At 48.7% G+C, this 22311-nt stretch overlaps 1 protein-coding gene across 11 annotated transcripts in view; it reads right to left on the minus strand.

Annotated features, from left to right (window-relative positions):
- PTPRU (protein tyrosine phosphatase receptor type U) overlaps nucleotides 1-10621 on the minus strand; it is a 446790-nt gene extending 436169 nt beyond the window's left edge. For all 11 annotated transcript variants that reach the window (XM_077337173.1, XM_077337172.1, XM_077337171.1 and 8 more), the window contains exon 1: nucleotides 10262-10621. In XM_077337173.1, the coding sequence (XP_077193288.1) occupies nucleotides 10262-10334 (73 nt within the window). In that variant the 5' untranslated portion in view covers nucleotides 10335-10621. The remainder of the gene's footprint in view (nucleotides 1-10261) is intronic.
- Between the last annotated feature and the right edge of the window lie 11690 nt (nucleotides 10622-22311).

A 22311-nucleotide genomic window follows, 5' to 3' on the forward strand; every position in this document is an offset into this window, starting at 1 on the left:
GGTTAAAGGCGTTTAAGGAATTGTTAAAAGGTGCTAAAGGGATTGCAGAGTTCACTCTAAACCAAAGTCGCTGTTTGGAGAAGGCATTTAAATTGAACTTTTCCACCCCTCTATCGGAAATAATAGAGGACAGGGCAATAGAATTGGACCCCCCCCCCAGTCCAATCTTTTTGAAACTGGACAGGTTGAGAACAGGCATCAGCTGCTATGCTGTAAATCTGATGCCTCTACCTTAAAAAACACCCCCACAAGCCCCAAATACCCCTGTAGGATATAATGGAGTAAAAAAATACTTGGGTTTCCTGAATATTTAACAATCCAAATACCATACTGGTATTGGGATTCAGGAATATCAGAAAATACCGGTATTTGTGGGGTTCAATATACCCAAACCTGAAAAATACCATGGAGGGGTTTGTACGCCCTTAGGGAACCGAGATCAGTTCCCCTGGAGAAGATGGCTGCTTTGGAATGTAGCCTCTATGACGTTATACCCCACTGATGAAGTCCGCCACCCTCTGGCTCCTCCCCTCAATTCTCCAAGTATTCCAACCCAGAGCTGGCACTCCTAGAAGGTTCTTCTTCAGCAGATGTGGAAGAGCACAGAGAACCCACAACCACCTCCAAAAAGTGAGGTAAACCCAGCTCGTCAGCTCTAGATTGGGAAATAACTGGAAATTTTATGGGTGGAAGATGGTGTTGGGAAGGGGAGGAACCTCAGCATAGAACAACGCCAATGTCTACTCTCCAGAGCAGCCCTATTTTCCAGAGCAACAGATCTCTGATGGCTGGAGATGAATTGTAATAGCTTGAGATCTCCAGGTCCTACATGAAGCTTAGCAAGCCGAGGTGTTCCTAACTTAAAACTACACCGACAGATTAAAATAGAATCAGGACTGAGATAAGGACATTAAGCCTCCAGGGAGCTGAAGAGAATGTTATCAGAGAGCTGCCAAGATGGCAATCTCTAGAGAACTCAGGGAAGGAAGGCATTAGGATATCGCTATGAGGTACATGTGGCCTGCTATGGGACACCTTGGAGGGTACAAGGCTTTGGGGGCAGTTCACTGCCTTGAGCTCGAGAACATTCCATGTCTGTTTCTGCAAGACTGCACAAGGATCATAAACAAGACCACCACCGGGTGACTCCATTTTGCGCTACAAGACAGCATCTAATTCACTATTATGTTACTTGAAAGCCATTTCTTCTTTGGCCGGTGTGTTAATCCTCCAATGAGTCCTGTTTGGGATAGGGAGGCAGAAATAACTCTCAGATATTTAGTCCTGGACAGAGGTAGGTAACTCATTCTGGCCTCAAGGCATTTCCGCACCCTATAAATGTAGCGAAATGCTTACCCTTATGTAGTCATTATATTCCGGCCACTCCGTATGATGTCACCAACAACCAGCATCTGGGCAGCAACCGGCTGGCTACATCCTCCATTTTAGCACTAGTTGGGGAATTGCATAAAGTAGATTCCCCAACCTATTTAGTGCTACCTAAGGGAGAGTAACAGGCAGCCAGCAGAGGGAAGGTATGGAGGCTAAAATGCACTAAAGGCACCTGCCTCCCTCTCCCTTATTCCCAGGGACGGGGATTTCTTTTTTAAAAGGTCTAACATGCTGGAGCAACAAATAGGTGGACAAGTTTGCAGGTGATGCCAGAAATAAATTTCCCCCCAAAGTTGTTACACAAAGCATGCCTCTCTAAAGTCCCCCCCACCAATCAGGAACAAGATTAATTTTTAAAACTTATATGCGTAGGCGTTTAAATGGAGAACTATGATTGACAGGGAGAAGTCACGTGTAAAGCGCGTTGTTCTCTTCTGCCATTTCCAGCAACACTTGTGGAGGGTGAGAAGCACGAAAAGGCGGCAGACGAAAGCGAGACAGCAAAAAGGTGAGGAGGGGCTTGGAGGCACAATAATATTTAGCGCTACGCCATTCAGCTGGCGTAATGCTATTTTTTTCTGATGTGCGGAAATGCCCTCAGTATACCTTCGGTCGCCTCCTAGGTCTCAAATGAGAGCCTTTACGCATTTTCAGCTCACTTTTCAAAAACTGCTTTAAAAGCACAACACACACAAAAAGAATCTTTTTAAGGCGAGCCGGAGTCGTTATTCACACAGACGATCCTCATTAATACATGAATGAAATCTCAGCAGGTCTCCTAATTACAGCACTCACCGTTCCGGCTACATCTGGAAAGGTGGCTGACCCTATTAATATTCAAACCAAACCCTCCGCTTCTAGTGTTATAGGAAGCGGGAGCTGAAACCCACCAAAACAGTCTCTCACCTCTCTTCCTTTCCTTTTCCTCTCCATCTCCCTGGCAAGGTTGCGGCCCTCTTTGCATGGGGCCGTGGTTTGGAATCCTTCCCTACCAATCTGCCTAGCAAAGGGCCAGGCCGCCTGAGCTTGCTAATTTTATTTAAGGAAACTTGAGGGGTGGGAGGACAGAGCCGTTTTCAATGATACTCCATTTGAGACCAAGCTGTCCTGGAAAGTTCGTAAAGATGATAACTCATTCGAAGTGAAGCATGCCAGGATGGGAAATTCTGCTATAGACCACAAGGGAAAAGGAGGCTTGCTGTTAGCTTTGAAGGTTCAGAGAAATGTTCTGGAAGAATCGTTAGCCTGTCATGTTTATAATAAGGATTCTTTAAAAAAAATAAATCTGAAACATGCTTTCCAGAGGGAAGCCATGTTGGTCTGCAACAGAACCATCAGATTCAAACCCAGTAGCCCCTTTGAGGTCAACAAGAACTTCAGGATGTGAGTTTTTTGAGAGTTGAAGCCAGACTCAGTTGTTTGCAGCAAACATACAGGAATCTGAAGACTGAGCAACAAAACAGATTGAAGTAAAAATACAAATATTTGTTACGAAGTGCACATTAAGAAGATTAAAAACAGCATTAAATCCAAAGAATCAGCATATGTGCAACATTGCAAGTACAGTTCCGATGGTCGCACATGGCATGACTATAGGCCAAACCAGTGGTCTAATAAAATATCTGCATGTACATGATGATACAATATTACAACAAGACCTAGTTAGTGGCATAGGAATCATAAAATGTGAAGCTCCAAACCATATCTGTTCCTCTTAATAAAACCGTAAGAGGGTGCTGGGAGGAGCTGGGACACATCGCCTAATCACCAATCACAGAGACTCTCCGAGCTGTCCCATTCCTGATTGGCTGTCCATCCAATGAACAGCCAATCGGGAGGAATGTACCGCCCCTTGCCACATCCCCCTCCAACTTCTTCCAGATGGAAGAGGCGCCAACCCCCAGTAAGGTAGGCAGGCAACTGGAGCTGGGAAGGAGGGTGGAGGGTCAGGGACTGTGGCCAGGGGGCAGTGGGGGTGGGGATGGGGTGGAGGGAGGGAGCCTCCACAGGCACTTCTGCCACCCCAACCAGCTCTGGCCATGGCCTTGCAGGCTTGGCAGTGCTGCCCGGGGCAGTGCAGGGAGGAATGGAATCTCCACCAGTGCTTCCCCCCTAAAAAAGACTCACCGAGGCCTGCATAGGCCTTGGCAGGCCTTCTGGGGACAGCAGAAGGGGAAGCGGAGTCCCCACCAGCACTCCCCCCCCCCGCACTGAAAAGGCCCGCCAAGACCTGCAGGGGCCTTGGCGAGCCTTTTGGAGGTGGCGGGTGGGAGTGGACTCCCCACCACTGCTTCCTCCCTGCTTCCTCCCTGTCCCGAAAAAGCCTGCTGACTTATGGTGACCCCGTAGGGTTTTAAAGGCAAGAGATTTCAGAGGTGGTTGGCCACTGCCTAACTCCGCACAGCAATTCTGGGCAACCTTGGCAGTCCCTCGAGCAAGTATTAAGCAGGGCTGACCCTGTGTAGCTTCTGAAATCTGACGAGATTGGGGTATCTGGGCGAGGGAGACCCAGCTACAAACCCCTGCATTACTGTGGAAGTTTAATGGGTAACCTTAGGCCCATCGCACACTCTCATCCTGGCCTGCCATGCAGGGTTGTTGTGAGGGCAGAAATAGAAGAGAGAAGAATGTATACTGCTTGGGCAGAAAGATTAGGTTATCAGCCATCTCATGCTTCATGATCTGCAGGACACAACATTTTTTAAATCCTGACCCCAAGCCAAAGTAACCTCCTCACATGCACACACACAACTCATCTGAACCCCTGACCCACATCCTAATAATGCACCTCCATCTAAAGGCCCAACTCCAGCCTCAAGGACACCATTGCAGAAATTGGGGGGGGGGGTGTTTATTTTGGCAGATCCATCATCTCCTGGAGCCTTCTGAACTTGGCTGGTTTCCCCACTGCCTCTCTTGGAAGCATGAAACACGTCCCATGGAAACAGCGCTTCATTTCCTGTTCGGACTGTGGGAACTGTCCACAAGAAAAGAGACGCTCACAGGGACAGCTACACACACCGGTGCCACACAGTACAACAGTTAGTCAAACTGTGGCCCTCCAGATGTCCATGGACTACAATTCCCATGAGCCCCTGCAAGCGAACGCTGGCAGGGGCTCATGGGAATTGTAGTCCATGGACATCTGGAGGGCCGCAATTTGACTACCCCTGCAATAAAAGATACACAGCTAGGATTTTTAATGGGTTATGTTTTCAACCTGCCCTTCCCACCGAAGGGCTCAAAGTACAGAACGGGCAATTGTTACACCACAAACGAGGGTGTGTTTTAGGAGAGCAGAGAGGCTACTGTGCTGGAAAGATCCGTGTTCAGGTCTCGGCTCTGCTAGGAAACGCCCCAGCAGGGCAATAGTATGCAGACTTACATCCTATGGACTTCAAATTGAGTCACTCTACTCGTTTTATTATTTATTTATTTCTCAAAGTGATATGCCACCCTTCCTCAAAGGCTCAGGACGGCTCACTATGAATTTACAGTAGGATATAACAGTAAGACTTTTAAAGCTAATGATTTACATTTAAAACTTCCAAATTCTCTAGGATTTCTCTATCAGAGAGGAAGGGGGGGAAAGGGCTGTGGAAGTACAGTGCATATTCAGCTGTTTCCACTGTGTCCAGGCATTCTTCGTTTAAGTAGGAAGGCCAGCTCGTGGATGGTATATCCCCTATAAACTTGCGCATAAGCCTAGTTTTTCAGCACCTTTTTCCACACTGAAAAAGCCCTCCTCGGCTTATACATGGGTATATACGGTAATGGAAATAAAAACCTGCTCCAGCCAGCCAATCATTGCTCTGGCTGCTTGGTAGGACATCAATGGTTTGACTGAGGGACTCTGATCTTTTTTTCCCCTTTTGCCTTCACTTCTTCTTAATCACTTCTTCCAAACTATTCTATGGGTGAAAAGCAGGGTACAAAAACCAGCAGCTATTCATCCTCTTGACTTTTCTGTATTTGTTTGAGGGGAGGCTGGATGGGGGAGCCTGTGATGATGGAGCATTTCCCACCCTCGGTTTATAGGTGAGTCAATAAGTTTGCCCAGATTTTGTAGTAAAATTAGGTCCCTTGGCTTATATGCGAGTATATACGGTATGTAGGCCTCAGCCATAGGGGGGCACTGCGGACAACCACGGACTAGTCAGCCACTCTCTCAATCTAGCCAGTCATACAGGTGTTGTGAAGAGAAAAACAGCAAAGGAGAACCCATACACAGCTCTGAACCGTTTGCAGGAAGAGCAAGGTTTAAAAACTAGTCGCCTGAGTTATACCCTTCTAAGTCCATTGATTTCAATGGATCTACAAGGATGTAACTCAGCTTAAAGCAGCCCTTTTCAACCTTTTGACCATGGAGGAGCCCCCAAAATACATTTTCAGGCTTCAAGGACCCCCAGAAGTGATGTCAGCTGGCCACACCTCCCTGCCACGCCACCAGACGTGACATGTCGCCAGAAGTGACATCACCACCCGGACCTTTCGCCCTCCTTTTGCTCCTCCCCTGCCTTTACTACTACCACAGCAACTCCGCTGCATGTAGGTCAGAAAGAAGGGCTCAGAAGACAGCCTGGATTCCCCCCTACCACACCACAACTGACTCCCTGACTTTGATTTTTGCATCAATGGCATACCAGGCAAGCCCTCTGGGCAGAGGGTGCCAGTTCCCTAGCTCGTGGCCAAGTCTGTTAAGGCAGGAGGGGAAAGGCTGTGGACCCCAGGTCAGGAATCCCTGGCTTAAAGTGACCAGGAAGTGCGAGACCCAGGTTCGAATCCCCGTTCTACCATGGAAGCATTCTGAATAATCTTGGGCCATTCACATACTCTAAGCCTAACCTACCTCACAGGGTTGTTGTGAAGATAAAATACATGAGAGGAGAACAATTTAAACCACTCTGGGTCCCCACCACTCTGGGTCCCTTTTCGCGATCAGCACCCCCTAGGCCAACATCACCTGGGGTCATCTATTGAGGACATACACTGAGAGCAGAAGACTGGAAGCTCTATGGGAGAGAACAAGGTATTGTTTTATTGCTGCCACTGACTGTGTGGACTGTACCAATTTGTACTGCCCCCAATTGCATTGGGGGTTTTAATGGTTTTTAAACATTTTTATTATTGTAAACAGCTACGAGACAGCCTGCCCGAGAGTGGCGGTCTAGAAATCCAATAAACAAACAAACAAACTCATGTCTTTCATTCTTCTTCTGTCTTCACAGCAGCCTTGTAAGGAAGGCAAAACAAAGAAATAACAATTGGCCCAGGATGCTTCGTGGCTGAGCAGAAAAGGAGACACTCAACCTGTACGGTTAAGAAGACGGATGTAAGCAGCACGTGGGGAATATAATAGAACAGATGCTCCCCCATAAGAGTCATAGAACGGGAACGATACAGCCTCAAACATCACTCGAAAGGCTTCGGTTCATAAAAGGGACTTGTGCATGAAGACGCATCACTCCACACACCAAGAGGAGGCAAAAAACAGCCCCTTACCGCAGTGCACTCTTGAAAAATGTTAACCCTCTCTTAAACGTTCTTCACGTGCTAATCACACAGCCCATTCGCAGCAGGTAAAAATAGAAAGATAGGGTACGAAAAAGAAAATCCCTCCCTAAAACCGCGATGGCCAAAACCAATTGCCAATGGCACACAAGAACGAGAAGAATCTAAGGCTGCAGAGAAGACCCAAGACCCCCAAAGACTGTAACTTGGTGCACATGCTTGTGTCAACAATACACAGCAGGAAAACAGGAAGAGATTTGGGTCTAGGCTGACTTCCTTTTGAGAAAAGAGGCATTTTGTTTCTTAATGGCACTCCTTAGAGGCCTGCCAGGGTGGGGACAATAGTGTCATCTCATTGTGCAGAGGCTGATGCACTGTTCCCAAAGGACAACCTTCTACTGGAAAGAGACAAAGTGCTTTTTCACCTAGGATAATTTGAAAGACAGATCTGTGTCTTACAGAGCAGATACTTCCTTGTATACCTGGAAGGCAAATATAGGGACCATTCCAAAACTTTCTGACCAGAAGATGGATTTCAAAGGGGATTTGATCAATCTTACAGAGGTCCATCGGTGGTTATCAGCCACGATGACTAAAGGGAACCTCCATGTCTAGAGGCAGTAAACCTCTGAATACCAGGGCTTGGAGGTTCACATGGGGAGAAGGCCTTGGCCCTGTGCTCTGTTTGCTAGCCCTCCAGGGCAAAGGAGTTGGCCTCTGTACGAAGCAGGATGCTGGACCAGATGGACCACTAGTCTGATTCAGCAGGGTTCATCTTATGTAAGTGGCAGCAGGACAGAAAAAGAAGTGTGCATGTATCCAACCTAAGAAAGAAAAACCTTTCTCAAACTGCATTCAACCCTCGTAAAAACTAGAGTCTGTCTCCAGCCTAGGAGAACTTTTTTTTTTTAAAGGAAAATACAGTGGAGAGAAACTGAAACAACACTCTGTTTTCAACTAGCAAGACGAACATAGCAAATAAATATATAGAAGATATATAGGGAGGATTGTTAGTTTTCCTTTCAGCCAGATCCCACCTCGACTGCAAAACCTCCGGGCTCCTTCAGCCAGATGTCCCTGCCAGGAAAAGGCACATCTAAGCCTGCCCGTCCCCACAGCATGCCCAAGTCACGCACTCCATCTGGATCAACTCTCCCTGCCACAGCCAGGAATGAGAAGCAGAACAGGATCCCAATCCTCCCCAGAGCCTGATGCCTTACAGCAGGGGTAGTCGACCTGTGGTCCTCCAGATGTTCATGGACTACAATTCCCATGAGCCCCTGCCAGCAAACGCTGGCAGGGGCTCATGGGAATTGTAGTCCATGAACATCTGGAGGACCACAGGTTGACTACCCCTGCCTTGCAGGATGGGTGGTCGTGCCAACAGGTCAGCAGTTTTCCACTAAGGGGCTGATCCTGCCGGCATTCCGCTTCCTCCCTCTCCTTGCGCTGTCAGGCAGAGGAGAGGGAAGGTAACGTATCAGCCACTGAGCCAACGGGAACAGCCAAAAACAAACCTCTCCGGAATACAGCAGTAGGTCCCCCGTCCCCCCCCCAGAGAAAACCACTTGGGGAGGGCCCAAATACTACTCCCCTCTAGCCACCTTTTACAAACGCAATAGTTTGTAAGCCAGAAAGAAAGAAAAAGAAAACCACTCTTTGGAGAACTCCAGCTAGGAAACCTTGCAAAGTACATGGCCTTTTAAAAATGCAGCGAATTTGGCAGAAGGGGGGGGGGAGATGCCCATATTTCCCCTATACGTGTTTGCAAGAAATCTATTTTCAAGACCCCACGGAAAAAACCATGTTGCTTTTGGACTACAGGACACTATTGCAACGGGAGACCATTAAACCGGAGCGCCGTTCAAAATATTATCTTTCCAGTATTTAAAAAAAAAAAGACCTCTCTTTTGGCCTCCTTGTTCTTTGGGTGATGTTTTTGGGTCGCAAACGAGAACATGCCCTGGATCTAGGAAAACACTAAATGGGGCTCCAGCAATGAAGATCAACACAATCGTAGGGAATGCAACCTGGTCCCTAGTGAGAGGATGCAACACAAATATGACATTTCAAAGACCTTTGTTCCCCCCACCCCGCCCCACCCCAAATCATCATCAACAGGGAAATAAAACTGAGTGGCTGTTTTTGAGAGCCTCAAGGTCCACCCTTCCTCACTTCCTTTAGCCTCCCAGGCAGTTTGCTTCTTCCCTTTGGGCTGAGGAAAGCAGAAAGTTGGTAGCATTCACGCTGGAGGGAACTATTATCTCCTGGGGAGAATTCAACAAGCCGATCGAGCTTCCCCGCGGCCACCCCAATTTGGAGAACTCCCCTCTCTCCAGCTGCCAAATGCAAAGGGAAAATAGGAATCCGGCAGGCTGTTCAGAGGTCGCCCAACTGCAGGACCCCTCTGGGATGGCTGACTATACAGACAGCCCAGGGGAAACCTTAGGATGAGCAGAGGTAAGGAAGGGGGCCAGCAAAAAAACAGCACACAATCTGAGAATTGCCTCCCAGGCTCTCTTGCAATAGGTGCCCCAGTAGGGCCTGTGTGTTGTCTCAATACAGCGTGGTAACAGACTCCAGAACCACCACGAAGTGCATCCCTGGACCACGACCCGGAGCGGTGAGGGAGGCGGCATCAGGGTCAGAACATCTGCTGGCTCCAAGCCTCCTTGGTCCAGCCAGGTCTCCCAGTCCTCCTTTGGGAACTAAAAAAGCACAAATCTCACGTCCCCGTCCCCCCCCCACTGCATCTTCCCCAAAGCCAAAACACAGAAGCCGACCCAATCTCGACCGCCTGGAAGCGAGATCTGCAGCCCTCTTTAAGGAGCCCGGCGAGCGGGGCCAAGGAATAGGATTGCTACGGAGACATTGCCCGCCACTCCATCCCTTCGTCCCCGTCCCCATCTAATCCAGCGCTTCTCTACTTTTTCCAAGCCTCCCGCAAACTTTTGTTTGGGTCCACCTTTTTTTCTCCCCCCCCCCCCGGAGCTGCTGCTGCATCGACAGCAGGGGAGGGAGCAAAACACCTTCCCCTCCCCCGACGCCCCAAAACAAGCACCACCAAAAAATAATAATAATAACGCCGGCGCCTGCAATGCCCACAACGTCGGTTGCGCCTCCCGAGCCCGGATCCTTTTCCCCACCAAGTTCCAGGCGAGGAAACCGAGCGGCAAAGAGGAAACGGCGGCGAGTTGCGTGGAAAAGAACGGGGAAAGCGAGAGAGCGAGGAGGAGGAGAAGGCGCCCGCGGTCACCCTCCAGCGAGCTCGCCGACCCGATCCGCACGGTTTCGGTTTGGGAAAGGAGGCAAGGAGGAGGGGGAAGGGGGGGGTCCGGTGGGTTCCGAGTCTCCTGACCTGTCGGCGTCTCGGTTTCCAGCGAGCAGATCTGGAAGGTGAGCATGAAGATCAAAGCCCGGGCGCTGGGCATGTTGCGCGGCGAGGCCAGCCGAAAGGGGGAAAGAGCAGAGAAAGTTCGCTCGGGCTTGGAGGGGGAGGTTGGTCGCCGCCGCCGCTTCCTCCCGTCTCGGCCGGCGATCGCGCCGCAGGAAAGCTCACAGGCGCCGAGGAAAGTTGCCCGGCCAAGCCATGGATGAAGGCGCGTCCTCTTCCCCGGCGACCGCGGCGGTTCCAGCCTCCAGCGCCCCGAGCCCGGTCGGGACTGACACCCTCGGCGAGGAAAGCGGCACCGAACTGACGTCAGGCTGCCAGCGAAGGCGAGAGCGAGAGGAAGGGGGTAACACGGGCGCCGGCCGAGCACACGGAGGAGGAGGCGGCGGAGGAGGGTGGAGAAGAGATTGGGAAGGCGGAGGCTGCCTCCTGCCGGTGGAAGCGGGGAAGAGCGAGCAGGAGAGGCCGCAGAGCGAAAGCGGAGGGGGGGCTCCCGTCGGAAGCAACGGGCCCAGGCTGCGCGGCGGCTTCAGTTTGGCCTTGGCCTTGCGCAGAGTTTCTGCAAGATCAATGGCGAGGCAGGGAAAAGGTTGCCCGCGACGGGCAACCTGGAGGAAAGCGGCCTGGCCCGTGAACTGTAGCTTCAGGCTATTTCCCAGGTGACGTTACAAGCCTGGGGCGCCGTGGGGAAGATTCCGCTCCCCCTCTTCCATACATTTAGCCGGGGTGTGTTTGTCTGTGTGTGGATTTCTGCAGGCCTGCTGACAACCACACGCCCATTGCCGCAAGGCAATGAGTGGGTTTAAACTCTGCACGGCCGGATTGCGCGGCATGATTCTAGGCGATTACTCCGGCCTCGGTTCCGGTGCAAATGTCATCCCCCCGTCTGGATCCGTCGCTTTCAATGGGTTTAGACTGGAGTCCCTCTGCCTTTTGCATTGTGCACTGCAAGGCTGGAGTAATTCCCTGGCCTCGTTTCCTTGCACCGGGTTTATAATCCTTTTGCTTCACTTTGCAACCTGTTTTACTGCAGACCCTAAGGCCTGATCCATGTCAGGGGAAAGGGGGGGATTAGTAGTGGAAATGCGACAGGATGGACACTGTGGGAGTGGGATATTCTTTTGCTTCAAGAAAAAAAAATCTCCTTGCAGTAGAAGACTAGTTCAGCAAGGAGAAAAGATTCTATCCCCCGCCTTCGTTGTCTGTGCTGGTTTTCTATTTGCAAGGCGTCTGTGCAGGAGAGATTTCCTGCTCCTGGAACAGATGTCCAGAGATCAGCTCCACTGAAGAAAATGGCTGATTTGGAAGGTGAATTCCTGCAGATTTCTACCGGAATGAGGTCTTCCCCTCCCTTCCCTACACCCTGCCCTCCCTAAGGTGCCACCCCCAAAACCTCCAGGTGTTTCCCAACCCAGAGCCGACATCCCTTGGAGTATTCCAATTTGCTATCCTCCATTAGCTTTTTGTTATTATGGAAAATATATACTTTATGAAGATTCTGTTTTTATGTCCTGTTTTTCACTACCCGAAGGAGTCTCCAAGTGGTTTACAATTCTCTTCCCTTCCTTTCCTCACAACAGGTAGGTATGAGGTAGGTGGGGCTGAGAGTGCTCTGGCAGAACTGCTCTGTGGCAAGGGCACTAACCGCGCTGTTACTAGGCCAGGTCACCCAGCTGGCTCATTCCCGGAGATGACTGACTTGTCCCTGACTACAGGGACTTTCCCAGAGAGTTTGACGGAGGCAGTGGTGAAACCACTGCTGAAAAAAAAGGGACTGGACCATTCAGACCCCACCAACTACTAGCCAGTTTCTCACTGTTCCTGGGTAAGGTGGTTGAGTGAGCGGTCCCAGGACAGCTGCAGAGCAACCTGGAAGAAACATCGGTTCTTGATCCGTTCCAGTCCGGTTCCTGACCTGGCCCTGAGGTTGAGATAGCTCTGGTCGCCCTCCTGGACGATCTCCAAAGACACCTGGATCTAATTGGGTTGGCTCTGCTGCTTCTATTAGATCTGACAGCAGCGTTTGACACTGTCAATCACAAGCTTTTAGCCCAGCACTTACCTAATGTGGAGATCCAAGGCACAGCCTTGATATGGCTGCAGTCTTTAGTCCAAGGTCAGGGACAGAGGATGATACCTGGGAAGAAGGTCTCCCAGTGACATGCCCTGATATGCAGGATTCTGCAGTCAGCTATCCTCTCCCTGATGTTATTTAATGAGCACTCCCCTGACCAGCTGATCTGAAGTTTTGGGCTGTGTTGTCATCAGTATCTAATCCACAAGAGGACTGGTGAGTTTACATAGGAGCTTCATCAAAAACGTTCTGGAAGTCTAGGTAAACAACTTCTTCTAGGTCACCTTTGTTCATAGTCTGTTCACCCCATCAAAGAACTCTAAAACAGGGGTAGTCAACCTGTGGTCCTCCAGATGTCCATGGACTACAATTCCCATGAACCCCTGCCAGCAAACACTGGCAGGGGCTCATGGGGATTGTAGTCCATGGGCATCTGGAGGACCACAGGTTGACTACCCCTCCTCTAAAAGATTAGTGAGACAAGATCCTCCCTTACGGAATCCATGCTGCTACTTCCTCAATAGCTTTTGTTCATCAATATACCAACTTATTCTGTCTTTAATAATGGATTCCACCAACTTCTCCAGTATCAATGTTAGACTGACCAACTTGTGTTCCCAGATCTCCTCTGGAATCATTTTTAAATTAGCTTACATTAGCTGCTTTCCAGTCCTCAGGAATGGAGGCAGATTTTAGCGGTAGATGGCATATTTTTGTCAAGGGATCCACAAGTTGACATTTGAATTCTTTCAGAACTCTTGGGCCTATGCCATCTAGGCCTGCTGATCTGGCAATCTTTAACTTGCCCATCAGTCCTCTTGTCACTTCAATCCAATTTGAAAACTCGACTGGGTTGTCATAAGTTGGCTGTGACTTTCTACCACCAATGTATTTTTATCCCACCTTTCATCCAAGGAGTACACAACATCCCTAAGACAGGTTGGGGTTTCTCAATGGACCTAGAAGGGTTTCACCGATTAGGTATTGTGGGAGTGGCAGGGGGCAAGAGAACAGCAGATACCTGCCCCAGCCCTGTTCCTGACCCAGTGGAGTAGGCCACTTGGCCGTTTATAGCATGGGAGGGGTCGAAGGACTGAATAAGGCAGGGCACAATATCTATGATGGAGCATCCTTTAAAAGGGAGGAGGGACCCAGAGATCGTCAAGCCCTAGCCCCGAGCAAATGCCTGGTGGAAGAGCTCCATCTTGCAGGCCCTGTGATAGCTCCAGCAGGACCTTCAGCTCATCAGGACTGAAAAGGCCCTCGCCCTGGTTGAGGCCAGGCATACTTCACGGGGACCAGGGATCACCAGCTTTTTAGTACCCACGTAGCAGACTGCTCTGTGGGGGGAATAGGCCCAGACCGTGGAGGGCCTTGAAGGTCTATACCAAAACCTTGAACTTTATCTGGAACACAACCAGCAATTAATGCAGCTGGCTCAGCATATGCTGAATGGGGGCCCTCCAAGGTGATCTTGTGAGGAGCCTAGCAGCTGCATTCGGTACCAGCTGTGACTTCCAGGTCAGGCTCAAGGGCAGGTCTATGTAGAGCGAGTTACAGAAGTCTAGCCTTAATATGACTGTTGCATGGATCACTGTAGCGAGGTGTTCTGGGGCCAAATAGGGCACTAGTAGCCTTTCTTGAGAGCCTCTTGTGGCGCAGAGTGGTAAGGCAGCAGACATGCAGTCTGAAAGTTCTGCCCATGAGGCTGGGAGTTCAATCCCAGCAGCCGGCTCAAGGTTGACTCAGCCTTCCGAGGTCGGTAAAATGAGTACCCAGCTTGCTGGGGGGTAAACGGTAATGACTGGGGAAGGCAGAATCCAACACAGCTCGCCAGATTAAAAGTCCGCACTCCTGGCTGGGTAACAGGAAGAGGAAGAGGATGGAGCCAACAAGCGGGGAAATCTCTGTTGTCTCGAAATAAAGAGAGAGAGAAGGAAGCAGCAGCCAGTCAGGTGCTGCCCTCCACCACCACCATGGGGAGCACATGATGTGCTCAACAGAGAAATATGGACGCAAAGTCAGGACTGGTTCACTGATGGACAGAAAAGGAGGAGAACGAGGAGGAGATTCTTCAGCAACGAAATTCCATTCTCACACACAACGCTATTTTCTTTTGACAATTTTTTCCCTGCCCCATTTTCAGCTTGATCTTCACATCAATGGCTCTGCTGAGTAATGGGATGGAAAATGATCTAATTAAACAGATTAAACTGTGAAGGCAGGTGGAAAGATGGCTTATTAAGAGGGGGGAGGAGCAGTGGGAGCTTTGCGCATACGGACATGGTGTCCATTGTTTTTTGCATCATGGGTTCACTGCCTCTCTCCAATGGGAACCCCAAGCAGCTTCAGTCATTTTGCTCTTCTCTCATTGATCCTCACCCGACTCTGGAATAAGGAGCCAGCTCAAGATCCACAGCCCCAAAGGGGTTAAACTGGCCTGGAAGTATGATCTACCCAGTGAGGGACCTACAGGACCTCAGATAGTTCTGCAAGGCCTGTAAGATGGAGCTGTTCTGGCAGGCCTAGGGCTGCCAGTCCCCAGGTAAGACGTAGGAATCACCTGGATTTACAGCCCATGTTTTGCTTTATTTACTTATTTATGTATTGATTTATTTTGCATACAAATGCAAAAATAAATAGCACATGGAAGTCATCACTGACTCAATGTCTAGCATTCCCCAGAAACTCTAGTATCACACTAACTACAATTAATTTAATTATGCTATGATTGTCTGATTTATTTCATAGAGCAATTCCTTACTGGTGCGTGTTTTGGCCAACTTTGGCCGTGCAGTCCATTGCAGAGTTATTGTTGGGAGGGTGGTATATAAATGCAATAATAAATAAATTAAACCCACTGAGCTTGGAGTAACTGCAGAGATTGCCCAGTCATTCTGCTCTTCTGGCTTTTAAGGTGCTTATTAAAGATGCTCCAGTTTTGATTCTTTGAGGCTGTTCTGTTTGCTTGTATGTTTTGTTTTGTGTGTTTAGATTTATCAGTTCTTCCTCAGAATTTTTTTTCTACAGACATTGCCCGTCTCCTGTACGTCACTCATCACTTCCCAGAGAAGCTACCACAAACAATGGACTAATGCAGGAGTAGTCAACCTGTGGTTCATGGACTACAATTCCAATGGGCCCTTGCCAGCAAACGCTGGCAGGGGCTCATGGGAAATGTAGTACATGGACATCTGGAGGACCACAGGTTGACTACCCCTGGACTAATGGACAGATAAAACAGCCACTGCCCAATGCAAAACTAAGTCATCTTCTTTAATCACAGGTCTCCATGCATGAAGTCTGTGGAACACAAAACATGTGCAGCAAGCATCAAATGCCCCAGTTTCCATGCTTCTGGTTTAGCAACTGACCAGGCCCATGCTACACCTTTGAGACGTGAACTCCACGGGGCCTTACAGTGAGAAAAGATCTCAGTTCTTGAGAGCGCATGGCTGGGTTTGGATCAGGCTAGGGGCATCCAGGGAGAAGGGGTCCTTCACACATTGTGCCTCAAGAGAAAACAAAGGCAGGATGCACGTTCCAGCACATGCAACATATAGCTGTTCGTGCGAACGGCTGAAAAAGAAATGGGTATTCAAAAACCCTTCTCGACAGCCAGCACGGGGGAATGACAAGACCCGGTAAAGAAATACCACTCTTGCGTTTCTCCTGAGACTGCCTCTCAAGCGCCTGTGATGGATTCTGGTGTCAAGCAGCTAATGCAGGAGTGTAATTCCAAACGGAGACATCGCCCAGCTGTGAATCCTTCTGCATTGTGCGGAACTCAATCAGCGGACAGATAGAGGAGAGGGTGCGCTTGCGTTTTGCCCCTTCGTTTCTGCTGTTTTCCAAAACTGAGTTCAGCTGGCAGAGGGATAAAACACTTGAGTTATTAAGCTAAGTCAACCTTGGAAGGGCAAAGGTGTTAAAGTGCAAGCAACCTCTTCAGGAGGGTTGCCAACCTTCAGGGGAGGCCTGGAGACCTCCCCGATTTACCACTGCAAAGATCAGCTCCCCTTGGAGAAAGTGATAGCTTTGGACAGGGGTAGTCAAACTGCGGAACTCCAGATGTCCATGGACTACAGTTCCCACGAGCCCCTGCCAGCAAATGCTGGCAGGGGCTTCTGGGAATTGTAGTCCATGGACATCTGGAGGACCGCAGTTTGACTACCCCTGGCTTTGGAGGACAGATTGCAGCATTCCTGGGGATTTTGGGGAGAGACCTTGGGAAGATGGACGTTTCAGGCCAGGAGGGAGCTGAAACCTCAGGCCCCCATTCAGCTCCCTCCTGGCCTGAAACTTCCATCTTCCTCCCTCCCCCAAATCCCCAGGAATGCTGCAATCAGGAGATGGTAACCCCACTCTTCAAGTCTGTGATGGAACAGGCCTGCTTTTGCTTTGCAAGCCCTGTCCCACCTTGCCCACCCCCCTTTACGGCTGGCTGCCAACTCCAGGAAGGCAACTCCAGGAAACTGGCAAAAGGGGTCTCTCTGGGTAACACACTGCCACCACATAGTCATAGTACAGGGGCCAGGCCTCCAGTTGGGAGGACCAGAACTCACAGCTGCCCCTTTCACTCCTGAGGCCTTGCCTCTGTCTCCTACAGGCCCAGCATATTATTAGCTTGGGGACAATTTACTGTAGGATGCAACCCCCACCAAAAAAAAAAGGAGTAGCTGCTTGCCAAATTCTCTCCCCTCGCTTTTCCCCTTGCACTGAACTAGTGTTTTTTTTTTAGATGGAGGAGCTTGATGCGATAGGAGAACCTCTGCCAGCTTCACATTTATAAAAGATTTATGTACAAGAGTTCCCCAGTTCTCATGGCATTGTAAGCTCCCCTGGAAGCCACATGGTCCAAGATGGCTGCTCACGCAAGCTCCTATGTCCATGGTCAGGTGAAAAGACCATTTCCTATGGTCAGCAGCAAATATACCTCCCTGTCCACTTCCACAGGAAGCTCTTTTCTCCAAGGGAATTTTGGGAAGACATCTCCCCCCACCTCCATGTGTCTCCTACCTGGCTTGGCTAATTAGCATTTGAAAGACGGTGAGCAAGTGATCAGCCACCCCTGCCTCCTCTCTACAGCACAGAGGGGGAAAACTGTGTCTTTTGACATAGCCAAGAAGGATGGGGGGCATTTCACCACAAAGCCACCACAATAGTACCCCCCAAAGCCAGCTTGCTGTGGACTCAGGGTTAGAGCTATGTCCTGGAGAGCATACTGTTAGGTGACCTTGAAAAGATGACCTTGGGCAGTAGTCAAAGGAAGTTGCTGTCGTTCAGCAGCACACAATGCTACAAGGGTAGCTGCGAGGGTCATAAAGTATTGCTACAAAATCATAGAAACCTTTATGAAACCAAATTATCAATAGGTTAAGTTTTTGTTTCTTGACATATCCTCCATGTAGGTCTCTATGCGTTGGAAGGCAGTGATTCCATCTACCCTTCCCCCAAAGAAAACAACTCTGCTCCATCCTCTATGTGACAGCCCTTCAAGTACTTGAAGATGTACAGTACGTAGACAGGAATATTGTGACCACATTCTGGAGAATGCACATAGCAAGATGGTGGGGCCAATGTACTGATTTGCTTCCCCATCCTATGCTGGTCGAGAAGAGAACGACCATATGCAGGGTTTCAGCATGTCTGTCAGGCTCTATCGGCATGATCAGCAACTCTTGGGAAAGCAAAGTTGTCAAACAGAGGAAGAGAAGCCTGTGTGTGTTCAGTTGTGTAGGCCAAGGCTCCATGAAGATGTATACCTGTTGAGCTCCTCCTAAGTGTTTGCTCAACCTGGGTGTGTGTTTCTTGATTCCTGAGGATTTCTGTTGCCATCACCCACCGGCAGAATTCCATCTTTAGAAGAAGAGGGATAAAAGATCGTTGACAGAGTTTTGGTTCTAGAATCCTAGGTGTGTTCATCAAAGTTATCATCATCCTTACAAGAACTATGTTTTCCTCTTCATCGTCATCTTCTTTGCCATCGTCTTCTTCTTTTCCTCTCTCTCTCTCACTGAGTTGCACATCAGGGTCAGAGATGAAAGAAAAGGAGTTATCCATCTTCCAACGCTCACCTAAACTGCTGGAAGGAAACTGGTTCTCATTCCTTGTTCTGCAGAACCAAGCTGTCCATTCATCTCTTGTCCAACATAAGGTCGGTTCCTTTCAAGTCACATGGGGCCTGCATACTTAAAGAAGCATCATTTTTGTTACAAACCACTGTGCCATCTTAGGGTGACCCAGGCAAGGCATCTAACTGTGCAATCTCCCAGGCAATTCTGCTCATCCTCAGAAGCAGAGCAAACCTTTTAGTGTCTGGTTGTTCCATCTCTAGCGGAGGAGTCTTTTCCTTATCCTCTTCTCAGCATTTATGAGCTATGCTTGCAGTATTTAGAGCACGTGGGGGGGGCAGTGGTGAAATACTGCCCCCTGGGGTTTTCAGGGCAGGAAAAGGGCATTAGATTAAACATTAAAAAAAATAATTTGTCTTGGAAGCACAGAAGCTTTACACAGTGCCCCCAGTCCTCCACATTTCCCAGTTAAGGAAAAAAGTGCTACTCAAACAATTTACAAAGATGATCTGACTCCAATGGTAACAAGAAAATGAAATTTTACCTACCAAAATAGAAGCATCCTTTACATGACTTCTTCATGTAACTTCTTGTGAACAGGTTAACTTCAAAAAAGTTAACTTGCTACAGCTCCAAGCCCAGGTAAGGGAGAAAAGAGAGGTCTCATCTAAGATGAAACAGAAGGCAAGCAAGGGCCAAAGGAGTTCATCATCTAACAGATGAGAAGGTGAGACCAATTGCCAACCATGCAACACAGCACTTCCGGACCTCCCTTTGGGACAGCCTTCCCTGCCATACTCTGGTGACCCAGGAAGTAAGGCTAGCAGCTGCAGGGCTCCTGCGCTGCAGGACTGAGGGCTTCAGCCTGAGACTACCCTTTGAATTTGACCAAGTCTTCCCCATGTCTGGTAGGCCTTTCTATTGCATCCAAGGACTGGGTCCAGCTGTCTCTCTCTCTCTCTCTCTCTCTCTCTCTCTCTCTCTGTCTTGCTCATGCAAGGAGGTGTTAGCAGGCAGACCCATGACACAGTCTTTCAACACCAGCATCCTTTACCTGAAATCTTGGGATTTAATCCTAGATCTCTGGGGTCCCCAATCTTGTTGGGTCTGTGAACACTTTTGGAATTTTGAAAGTGCCACCAAGTTCATCACACAGTGGGCTGAAGCCATTCACGCAATGCTGGGAGGTCGCAAGCCGAGTATCTTCCGCTGACAATGCTGACCCAAATGGGTATTTACCACAGATGCAACCATGATGTCAGCCGGGTTCCTTTGAAGCATCTCCTGCCCCAATGAGGTGGGAGCAACTCAGTGTTGCAGCTCGCCAACACAGCACCCTCTCATCTTTGCCTGTAAAGCATCTAGAAAAAGGTTCGTCTTGCCAGTAGCTGAATCGCTTGCAACCAGAGAGTCACCAGCATGCACAAACAAAAGTCTCTCAAAGAGGCCTGCGGCAAGTTTGTGGCTGAAGGGGATTTAAATGAGGTTGACCCAAAGGTCAATGGACCAAAGAAACATTATTAATTGTCAGCCTATAATTAGCCAGTAGCTAAAGACTGTCAAATGTTCCATGAAGTCAACACTGCCCTTATGTAAGTGGCAGCCAATCTTTTTTATTGGTGTCCTATGCTAAGAGAAGCTGCAGTGAATGCCCTTTGCTTCCTCAATCTGTAAGGCTCAGAGCTTATATATACACAAATAATATGCTAGCTAGTGTGCACGCACATTTATTCCCTCGTTTTGCCTTAGCAGTCAGGACACAACTGGGCTTGCAGCTCAGTAATCATTTCAGAAAGGTCTACAGCAAGTCCAGAATTTGGGCAGGGCACAGTAGAGTTTCAAGGGGGGCTTGTGGAGCAACTACCCAGATACCAGGGTTGTGCAGTGGTTAGAGCACCAAACTAGTATCTGGGAGATCCAGCAGAAGCCCCTACTCAGGTAGGAAACTCATAGTGTGTCTTCAGGCCAGTCACTCTTTCACCCTAGCCTATTAAATAGGGTTCTTGTGAAGGGGAGGGGCCATGGCTCAATGGTAGACCATCTTGTCTACATGCAGAAGGTCCCAGTTTCAATCTCCAGCTAAAAAGATCAATATTGTAAAAGACGTCAACTGGAGAACCTGGAGAGCCACTACTAGTCTGGGTTGATAATACTGACCTTGAATGGTAGACTCTAATCTTGAGAACCAGGTTTGATTCCCCACTCCTCCACATGAAGCCAGCTGGATGACTTTGGGTTAGCTCCAGTTCTTTCAGAGTATCAGCCCCACCTACCTCTTAGGGTGTCTGTTGGGGGAAAGGAAGGGTAGGCGATTGTAAGCTGCTTTGAGACTCCTGTGAGTAGTAAAAAGTGGGGTATAAAAACCAACACTACTTCTTCTTGAAGGATCAAGGACCAGTGTAAGGCAACTTCATGTGAAGATAAAATGGGAAGGGAAGATCACAGACACCACCCTGAGTCCCTTGTTGGAAAATTGTGTTAATGTTAGTTACTAGTTATATAAAGCAAGCAGGGCCACTGTTATGTCCACAGATCACCTGCTCTGGCTGAGCTAACAAGATACCAAGCAAGTATGTTTTACCAAGAAGCAAAAGAAAAGCTTACCTTGCTCAGTAGAACAATAGGTATGTCAAAGCTTTAAAGTCAAGAATTAACCTTAATAACTAGGTCATTAGTTAGCAAACTGAGGAAGCCATTAGTCAACCCTGATGTAATTTTTATGCTGAGGGGAAATGGAAAGAATGGCCGTAGCCCCCAAACAGAAATGGTTAGCCTAATATTATCATCAATTAAATGCTGTTCTAAACATGTAATGTTTGTAACAACATATAATATCTCTTCCCATATAACCCCCAGAGGGCATTAAGATCAAGCCAGCAGAATCTTCATAGGGACCAAGCCCTATGAAGATAGGTTGAGGGACTTGGGAATGTTCAGCCTGGAGAAAAGGAGGTTGAGAGGGGACATGATAGCCCTCTTTAAGTATTTGAAAGGTTGTCACTTGGAGGAGGGCAGGAGGCTGTTTCTGTTGGCTGCAGAGGAGAGGACACGCAGTAATGGGTTTAAACTACAAGTACAACGATATAGGCTAGATATCAGGAAAAAGTTTTTCACAGTCAGAGTAGTTCAGCAGTGGAATAGGCTGCCTAAGGAGGTGGTGAGCTCCCCCTCACTGGAAGTCTTCAAGCAAAGGCTGGATACACACTTTTCTTGGATGCTTTAGGATGCTTTGGGCTGATCATGCGTTGAGCAGGGGGTTGGACTAGATGGCCTGTATGGCCCCTTCCAACTCTATGATTCTATGATTCTATGATTCTATGATTCTATGATTCTATGATTCTATGATTCTATGATTCTATGATTCTATGATTCTATGATTCTATGATTCTATGATTCTATGATTCTATGCTCAGGGTCCCCAGTCCCACGGAAATTTAACTGGCCTCAACCAGAGCCAGGGACATTTCGGCCCTGGCTTGCTGGAATGTGCTCCCAAGTGAAATCAGAGCCCTGCATTTGCTGGCAGGGGCTCATGGGGATTGTAGTCCATGAACATCTGGAGGACCACAGGTTGACTAACCCTGGTCTAGGGCAATCCTGGATGCATGTGTTTGCTTCACTTTATTGTAACTTTCTCACTGTGCTCTCTGGAGCTCCAGAGTAAAAACCGAGGGGGAAAAAAACCTACCATCTCTTGCCTATTATTTGCATAATTTATATATGCACAAACTTGTTGCTTAAACAAATACTTTATTGTGATCGTTAGCTCGTTTCATCCCATGGCTTCATAATAAATTAGTCTGGTGACTGTTTGGAATTAACAGAAGGTTTTCATTTGCTCCCGTAAATCTGTGCTTTGCAATTCGAAA

The sequence above is a fragment of the Paroedura picta genome, chromosome 5 (assembly GCF_049243985.1).
Source record: "Paroedura picta isolate Pp20150507F chromosome 5, Ppicta_v3.0, whole genome shotgun sequence".
Taxonomy (NCBI): domain Eukaryota; kingdom Metazoa; phylum Chordata; class Lepidosauria; order Squamata; family Gekkonidae; genus Paroedura; species Paroedura picta.